We start from the raw sequence: 10,093 nt of genomic DNA on the forward strand, positions 1-10,093 counted from the left end.
AACTAGGATATTTTTACTTTATTTTCTATCATGCCTATGCATGATCTTATCACAAATTTTGTATTTGTTTATAGTTTTCAACTTTTTTCATTGTCATACTAATTAAACAGAAATAATTTAAATTCTAGAATATGTTATCATTAAGAAAAATATTCACAAACAATACTTATGGTTGCATAGACTTTCTATTATAATATTCAGTATGGATAAAAAAAATCTTGACACTCTATTTCTCAGTGCTCTTAAGATTCAATGACATGTCCTGTGTAAAATCATGGCCAAACATACTGTTATACAAAAATTAAGCTTAGTCATTTTGTTATAAGAATGAAATATTTAAAATGGGAGTTAACGTAAAATCTGATCTTAAAATTTTCTATATACTACATATATTACACCATATGGTAATCAGAATGTTAAAATATCGTTTTCAATATTTAACTCTAGCGGAACCTCATCATGCGACAGCCCCATAATGCACCTGAATTCTAGCCACATTTTCCCTTGTTTTCAAGACACCCTATTTTGCTTCCTACGAGGCTTTGTGCTATTGTTCCCACTGCATGTTGTAGCTTTCTCCATATTTTTTACCTGGAAAATCCTTCTCATTCTTTAACTACCAAGCTCAAATAGCTCCTGTTTAGGGAAACTCTCCCTGTTCCTTTACCTCTAGCCTCCTAGAGTAAAGGAAGAAAATCTGTATTTTACTCCAATTAAATCACAGTGATATTAAAGTAGAATAGAGACAACTTGAGCCTGAATTTCTTTTATGAATAAGCCAATTCTTAGCAAACGTAGAATTATATTCATTGTATACCCCAAATAGAAGATGGCCTAAAGTTCTCCTTTAGTATGTCTTTTGAAGAGTAGATCATCAAATTTTATAAATATGTATGTTGATAAGTGTAGTGTAGCTCTCCTAGGTGTGTAGTACTGAAATAGAATTTTGAAACTCGCCAGAATATTAAAGCTCGTGGTACAATATGAAGATTTAATGAAGACTGTAAAATTTGGGAGGAGTGTCTCATTTTCTTTATTACAGAAAATGGTTTAAGAATCCACATCTCTGAACTAATTAGTGATTCTTTGCAAATCTCATAACTAGGAAAACAAGAGGCATGCATGTCTAAATTTATTATTAACAATAGGAGATTATACAAGGATACCCCTTTGAAAGTCTCCATGAAGAAGCAGGTGAAACTATTTTTCATTAGCTCAGACTACTAAAAACTTTGAGAAAAAAATAGTTTCCTTTTAAATCCAAGTTCTTAGTAACAACAGCTGTTTGGTTATCCTTCCAAAACACATACTGAGAGGAATAGAAATTAAAACTCCATATATACTCTTATCCTCCTGTGTGGTACAGGCCATAAAAAGTGGTCCTAGTCTGGGAATCTTCTTTTATTACTCTCCCAAGCAGTGAACATCTGTACTCATTGGAAATGTAAATTGTGAAAAGTTGTATTTTTTTCATATCTCTGCCAAAAATAATGGGTTTACAGATTTGGGATATCATCAAATAAATGTACTAGTGTTATTCTCTGCAAATATTTTATAATTTTCTAGATGATATGTCTTGCAAAATTGTTTTAATTTTATGAATGAAATAATATATTGCTGGTCTTAATCTGAACAAATTTACTCAAATTCAGTAATATTCTAAATTAACATATCAAAACTAAATAATGGTAATGAAAGAAAGAGGTAGTGTGCAAATTTTATGTATTGCTACCACATGTTTTTTAGGGTTTAAATAAAAACTCAAATTTGCATTTTTCATAATCAAACACTGAATTCAAAATAAGTCTACATTGTTTTTGTTTGTGTTCATTCTAATTATCGTATATTTGTGGCACATACTTTCTCTCACAATGAATGGATTGTGGAGTGTAATGACAGTTCCTTTCACAAAAACAGAGTTGATTTCATAAAATTGTTTAATCACATTATGAAGAAAAGTGCTAATAACTATAATTACCAAATAGCTTTCTGATATAAAGATTACTCCTTTTTATTCTAGTTGGGTTAATTTCTACATTTTTCTCTCAGTTGCATTTATTTTTAACAAATGTTGCCATAGGTTTTGCATTAATTGGCAGGCAACCTTCCTGCACAGATGTTACTCGTTTCTCTTTCCTCTTTCTCATAGAAATAAACATATCTGTGGAGGATCATTGATAAAGGAGAGTTGGATTCTAACCGCAAGACAGTGTTTCCCTTCTCGGTAAAGTGTTTCTGAAATCAATTATTTGTTTTGAGCATTTAAAAATATGTATGGCTTTCACTTAGCTTTTAGACTTAGCATGTGTATTCATTTAACAGACTTTCACAAGCATGGGGTGAACTAATTATTATTTGTTTTTTAGATTTAGCTAATAAAACGTTCTTTGATTTCATTAATATTTACCTACTGGGTAATCCTTTCCACAATTGGCATTACTCTCAATTTGGGGAAAAATTTGCTAGAATCATGTACATAATTTTTACCCCAGCTGCCTCCTACTGGCACTCTACATTTACAGATGAAAATTATTTTTCTAAATTATCAGAAAATGTCTCTCAATCCTCACTTCTACTTTCTTATGTCAGGCCAGCCTCTGAATCATCCTGGGAATAATTTTCAAAGAAAATTAGCCTAAGGAAAAGATATGGAGGCAACGTTTGTAAGCTTATTTGCTGCTTCTCATCAAGGTTACACTGGTTTTGTTAGTATAGATCTGCAACAACCATTAAGACACCAAACATACACAGCTGAGATAAAAAGGATAATTTGCAGTAATATTATAATTCGTGTGATGTGGTTTACCTGAAAAATGTTCACAAATAACTTACTCTCTAGCCACCATCTCTAGCACAAAAAATCAAAAATTTTTTGAAATAGCCATTTACATTTTCAGCAATTCCAACCTAGGTTCTTCCTACCTATACGTGCTTGTAGCAGTCAGAATTTCGCCTAACAAACATGTTGCTCTTTATTATACTTTGAATCAAATCCTAAATTTAGGTAATTTATCTGTCCGCATAAGCTAAAATAACAATATATGGGAATAATATTATACAATCTAAAATTACATATTACACTTTGATTTTTTACTTAGAAACAAAGACTTGAAAGATTACGAAGCTTGGCTTGGGGTTCATGATGTCCATGGAAGAGGAGATGAGAAACGCAAACAGGTTCTGAATGTTTCCCAGCTGGTATATGGGCCTGAAGGATCAGATCTGGTGCTGCTGAAGCTTGCTAGGTTAGTTCCTTTAAAGGTTTTGTGTTTTAACCCGAGACTGAAACTGTTGAAGCTTTTTTTTCAGCTATGTGGCTATTCTTTCTCCCTCATGCGGATTTATTATAAGAGCATATGTCACATGTCATATATAAATATATATATATATATATATATATATATATATATATATTTCAAAATTTTTAAAAAATGAAAAAACGAAGTTGGATCAACAGTCTAATCAGCCTGCTCTAAAACCAAAGCTTACTGAGCAGTAATTATATGTTAACTTGAACAGGTAAAATAATGATTAAAAAAATACCAGTGACCATTTATTCTTAAATATCAGCAAATAACTCATTTCTCTACAACCTACTGTAGATTTCTACATTATATATTAGGCATTTTCTTTTTCTTCTTTCTCTTTTAAGACACATAATCGTTTTCTCTAAATGCCATTAAATATTTGCACTGCATTTTAATATATTAATTTTGTGTTGAATCCAGTCAGAGTACTACCACCATATTTTCTCTTTTCAGACCTGCTGTCCTGGATGATTTTGTTAGTACAATTGATTTACCTAATTATGGATGCACAATTCCTGAAAAAACTACCTGCAGTATTTATGGATGGGGCTACACTGGATGTAAGCTATTTTTTAAAAGATAAGGCAATATCATATTTATTTTACTTTATAAAAAATATTTGTTTCTTATTTTTGTCATCTTATCCTGTGCTCATTAACTGTACATTTTTTGCACTAATCTAGTGATCAACTCTAATGGTCTATTACGAGTAGCACACCTCTCCATTATGGGGAATGAGAAATGCAGCCAATATCATCAAGGGAAGGTGACGCTGAATGAGTCTGAAATATGCGCTGGATCTGAAAATATTGTAACAGGACCATGCGAGGTAAAAAGGGAGTTTTTTAAAAATGAGTATGTGATGAATAGTACAGTTTCTCATGTTCATTTTGTCTATTTTTCTCAAAAATCATTGTACACCAACATGTTCTAAGAGGAACTGGGAAAAAATAACCCTGTATTATTCTTGTATATTCCTTTTAACTGAACAGTGAGACAATCTATGTTTCATTAGCAGCAAACTGTGATGACATTCGTCTCTCAATGAAATAAAGGAAACTAATACAGTCAGAACTCTAAAGGAAAGCTGCTCTAGTGAGAATTATCCAATATAAATGTGATACAATAGCTTGCATTGTTCTAATGCTTTTTTAAATTTACATGATCTTCCCAAATTCTCCTTAAATAAACTATATTAATCATTTTATTAGAAAATACATACCTGGTTTTTTACTTTTAATTGTATATTTGGTGAAGCTAGTGTGTATGTGTGTGTTAACAAATTCTATTTAAAAAAAACCCGAAAGGTCAAAGTCTGTGACTATAAGAGCTTGGACACTGTCATTTGGAAGGCAACTGTTCTCTCGATTTGGCAGTGTTCCTATCCCTGTTTTACATAGACAAGCTGTTCAACTGTTATTTTAGATGTATTTTGAACATAAGAGACATGCTTTCTAAGCCAGGGAGTTGTGGAATTGTAGAATATTATATGTAGCAAAGCATAGAATGAGCTCAATAATAGTGAAATGTCTTTTCACATACAGGAAATGCCCTAAGAATGGAGCATAAATATGCACTGAAATACTTGTGTTATATGTAGATAGTATGCATACACAGACATAGATATGTATATCTGAGACTTATTCCTGAAAAGAAAAAAAAAGTTTACTGAGTTAAATATTTTTCTTAGGACTGCTTTAAAATGATATGGTTAGAAACAGATTATGTGTTTATAACAACCACTTTTAATTTGTTTTCCCCAGTAAGTCAGCATTACTGTATTCATTACAAGTGAAAATCTGCTAGGAGAAAGAATTTTTCCTTCCTTCCTTCCCTCCTTTTTTTCTTCCTTCCTTCCTTCCTTCCTTCCTTCCTCCTTCCCTCCCTCCCTTCCTTCTTCCCTCCTTCCTTACCCTAAGAGCCCTGTAAGCATGAAGTTCTGAGCTATTTGCTCTTAGAATAAACTGTTTTTTCTTACTGTTTTCATCTTCTACTTTACCCTTGCTTTGATTTTTTCCTTTCATAGAATATTGATAGCTCTCTTCTTTCCAATTGTATTACAGAACCAAATTTTTCAGTAGTTTAGTTTTATCTCAAGTCACGGTTGTGGGAAAATTAAGATAGTCCCAAACACCCTTCTTCATACAAGGATGGCAAAAGCCAGTCATCACAATTTTAGGATGCTACATGGTGCATGAAAGTGATGCAGCACATTTGTAATGATCATATACAATATGTATAAATATATATGTATATAAAATACACACACAAGTCAATCTATTCATCTTTCATCTATCACCTGTCTATCTCATGATACAACAGGGTTATTATACAAAAATTGCCATGAAATCATAGGCTGTCTTCCACAATGGGTGGTATAATTATAAATAAAACTATATTAACTACTAGTACAGTAAGTGTAGAAATATTCCATCTTTATGCCTGGAAAAGCAATTTCTAAACAATAAGTAGGATCATTTTATCAACTACAAGTTTTTATTTCACTTATTAAGATCATTTAAGGGGCAGGACTGGAGGAAGGAAAAAAAACATTTTAGAAATAAGAGACTGTTTAAGGCCATTTAGTCATTAAAACTGTATGATTATCTGTGAGGTTGTTATACTTTCAGTTTTCTACATTTTCCATATTTTCTATGTTGAACATATTTTGAACATCAGAAGAAAATCAAAATAAATATAAAATCTACCTTATTAAATAGCTATTAGTGGTTATGGGTTAGTATGCATTCAACAAAGGCAAAAACCACTTTGAAAGATGAGTGAATATTTTGGGAAATATGTCATTCATAAATAAATACTACACATAATAGAACAGTGAACTTTTGTACTTAACTCAGTCTTACTTAGCTAATTCAATAGAAAGGTAACCAATGGTCTAGTACATCAGTTTTATGTTGATGTATTTCAGCTGCAGTTATTCTCTTTTTCTGTATATCTGTACCTTGGAGATACAAATCTATATAGAAAATGTTGATGAATTATTAACTTTTTTTTTCTAACATAATACTCTTTTGCTATCGTTACATGTCTTTTCCCTAGGGTGATTATGGCGGCCCACTTGTTTGTGAACAACATAAAATGAGAATGGTTCTTGGTGTCATTGTTCCTGGTCGTGGATGTGCCATTCCAAATCGTCCTGGCATTTTTGTCCGAGTAGCATATTATGCAAAATGGATACACAAAATTATATTAACTTATAAGGTACCACAGTTATAGCTGATGTAACTGTGGCTGAAGCTTCCATCAAAACAACTCTTTTACCTGAAGATTCAGAGAACATGGAATTCAAACATCACATCAAACAATTCTAAGACAACTACTTGAGTGTCAAGTTTGTTAAGATACTCATTAATATTTATGGGTGTTTTATTTTGTTTTGTTTGTCAGTGTTACTTTGTAAATGTTGAAGTGACTTAAGGTACATGCAAGTGTAGTAACATATCTCCTGAAGATACTTGAATGGATTAAAAAATACAAAGGAATAATTGCTGGGTGATAAAAGATTTAATGGAAAAGATCAATTAATCTCTCTACGCTGCTTTCCAAAGTTAGTTTCTTAATAATGAATAAACCATAACTTAAACATTATTTTAGTCTCACAAAAACAATTTATACCTTGTTTCCTTAAAGTGTAACTCAATATTAAATTATATTACCATTTCATATGCCACACATTATATTTCATTTGTTTCTCCTTACTGTGTATCCTGTAATACTGGTACACCTACATTTTACAAGAACATGTACCCATATACACATGCCTGGGTACACATGTGCATGCACTGAAGTTCAAATTGTGGTGTATCTAACATAACCCTTAAATATTCCGAAAGTGTGTACTTATAGATTTTCCTTAAGAAAAAAAAATAGAAATTTCTAAAGACCAGTAGAAATATTAAGGAAAGGTGCAAGATATATATCCTCCATATATAATCTGCAGATTACCTCTACTGGTTGGCATTTAAGGTGTGTTCACGACCCACAAAGTTAAATAACGTCTAATCTAGGTGGTTACATATATTTCTCACCCTAGTTTTTGTAGTTTTTAATTCTTAAAAGCAAGAGGGTAATATGTATATTAGTATTATTTCTCTCCTCCAAATTTAGGGCTACTTTTTAATGCAAGATAGTTTTTGATCTATTTTTCTAATTTTTAAAAAAAATTCTTAGATAAATGTGTAATGGAAGTTTAAAATTGTTTTGGTCTTTAAAATGTACTTAAGAAAGTTAACTTTAAGACTTGCAGCTGTGACTGACTTCTAGCTTACCCTCCTTAATTTTAAAAAATTATTTCAGAGGAAATTTCCACATCCCCAAAGATTTGCAAACAGACCTTTATCAAATTATACATTAAAGTGTATATTGAAGACAAACATCACAATATTGTTTCAACCTAAAAGTCTTTTAGTCTAATAAAACTTTAATCAAGCAAAGAAAAAATGTAAAAGGAAAGGAAAGAAAATGACTTGTCTAAACTCTGTATTCAAATATTTTTTTTAAAAGTAGAGTTGAATCTGCTGAATGAGATACTTTAGCAAGATATTTCATCTTATCTTACTTCATTTTACATAGATCTTTCCTAGTGCCATGGGAAATATTCAAATTTTGTACTCTGTATGATCATTGCCAAATTATCATATTTATTATATTTTTGTATTTGTCATGATTAGCTAAAAATCATGTATTTGGCATGAAATAAGATCACAAAGAGTAATAGCATAGATTTCAAAATTTTAAAACATCTTCCTGTACAAAAAAATCTTCAAAAATAATTATTTGAATGATTCAAATCCAGTATTCCCATTTCTCTCTTGTTTCTCTTGAATGATCTCTATTAAAGCCAGGGATTTTATTAAAGGGTAAAAACACCACCACCAATAAACCATCAGACATGGTATATAAAGCAGTTCTCTCTTTGGAAAGTTTGTAATAGACAGAGATGGGTGGAATTGACAATGAACACAAGATGAACAAAATCCATAGGATTTTACATGGTAGGACAGGGTATAAATCATGTCTTTTTCTCTGGTGAAAGATACTATTTCCTGGGCATTCTTTTCTTAATAAACTACAAAACAATGAAAAATCCAAATTATCCAAAAATCATTTCATTTTGAGTCATGGACAAAAGGATCTTTTAAATTAGAAGTTTTCAATGCTACTTTTGTTTCGGCTGTTTGAATAATGGTTATATGCCGTTATAATTGTGGACATTTTCTTATGTCTACCAGGAATAGTAATGTAAATTTAAAGTATTTGTCATAATGCCTCTGCTGTGCAGAAGGAATAATAATCCTTTTGTATACTTCTTTAATTTTATTGTAAAATATGTAATGTCTTTTACCTATTTGCTGTGGGCAGGTCCTCGGTAAAATGGTTTATATTGAATCAATCTCTAGTATTAACAGGCTCTGGCTTGCTATCTAAGTGTTTCAAACTATGGGAAATGAGAGACACTGGAAGGCAAGAAAAATAACAATAATGGTATATGATAGCAAAGTTGTATTTCACTTATTCCTGTGAATATTTCTTGTTGGTACCAATGGTACTATACAAAGTGAATGTTATAGCCACAACATTCTCTTGAAAAAAAAACCCAAAACACTGTCAAGAAGTGAAAAATTGCTGTCAACCATGTTTCTTATTGTGTCAAATATTTCTTTTTTTTAAAGAAATACTGGTTTTGCAATAGAGAGATCATGAGGTAAATAATTTTAATAAGATCTCATACTAAAAAATTTAAATGGATATACTGAGGTTAAAAATTGATTATTTTCAAACAATTATATTCCATATATGTAGATAAACTCATTTGAAATATAAAATTAATTTGAATAAAAAGACAATCTTTGTGTGAATAAATTACTTTTCACAATAAAGTTCAAAAATGAGTGACCTTTCAACATTCAACTGAGTTTTGAACTAAGAATTTACTAATTAAAAAAATGTTAAAATTTTTTGGACCTTATAAATCTCGACAGTGTAATTTTAAGTAAGTTCATTTCCATTTGCACAGAAAGTTTCTGTCTTTAGGAAACTGAAAATGGAATACTGTGGATGTTATGACTATTTGTGTTGTGTGTAAATAGGAAATTGATAAGCTGCCTATTGAGTGGTATAGCAGGATGCTTACCCAAAAAGGGAACACTGTGGTTATGACTTGTATATAAAGATTCTGTAGTTAATAAAGTTGTTATTTTTATAACCATGATTATATTATTATTATTCTTAATAAAACATTTTTATCAAAATGCTCCCCTTCTCTTATTATAATTATATATGTGGACATGTTTGAATCTTCTCTAGGGTTTAATTCAGAAAACAATAGTGAGAATAATCTTATAACAGAAATAGCATATGCTTTGTTGCAAGATATGTCTTATAACCTGTGCATACACCTAAGACAAAAAATATTTTATTCCATCATCCATCCATGGCAATATCAGTTGTCTTCAGTAAACCATTAATCTCTATGTGCTATAATTTCTCTCACTGTGAAATATAATTATTTAGTCATTCTTCATGTTTGCTAGAATGGTGTTTTGATGTATCGAGTTGTAGGAAAAGTCATGACGCATTTTTGCAACGAAAAGCAGAAATGGGGCAGGCCGAGTGGCTCGTTGGTTGAGTTGGCTTGGGAGCACGAGTTCTGAGCAGCAGGGCTGCAGGTTCGGTTCCCACATGGGCCAATAACCCTGCGACCTCTACAGCTAAGATAGTGAACAACAGCTCGACCTGGAGCTGGGCTGCTGTGAGGCCGGCAA

General features: G+C 31.3%; 1 protein-coding gene across 3 annotated transcripts in view; it reads left to right on the forward strand.

Annotated features, from left to right (window-relative positions):
• Positions 1-9,564, forward strand: part of HGF (hepatocyte growth factor) — a 72,345-nt gene extending 62,781 nt beyond the window's left edge. For all 3 annotated transcript variants that reach the window (XM_019660705.1, XM_019660704.1, XM_019660706.1), the window contains 5 exons: positions 2,150-2,224; positions 3,099-3,245; positions 3,762-3,868; positions 3,992-4,137; positions 6,369-9,564. In XM_019660705.1, the coding sequence (XP_019516250.1) occupies positions 2,150-2,224; positions 3,099-3,245; positions 3,762-3,868; positions 3,992-4,137; positions 6,369-6,545 (652 nt within the window). In that variant the 3' untranslated portion in view covers positions 6,546-9,564. The remainder of the gene's footprint in view (positions 1-2,149; positions 2,225-3,098; positions 3,246-3,761; positions 3,869-3,991; positions 4,138-6,368) is intronic.
• Positions 9,565-10,093: the final 529 nt, after the last annotated feature.

This window comes from Hipposideros armiger, unplaced genomic scaffold (genome assembly GCF_001890085.2).
Source record: "Hipposideros armiger isolate ML-2016 unplaced genomic scaffold, ASM189008v1 scaffold_326, whole genome shotgun sequence".
NCBI classification, from domain to species: domain Eukaryota; kingdom Metazoa; phylum Chordata; class Mammalia; order Chiroptera; family Hipposideridae; genus Hipposideros; species Hipposideros armiger.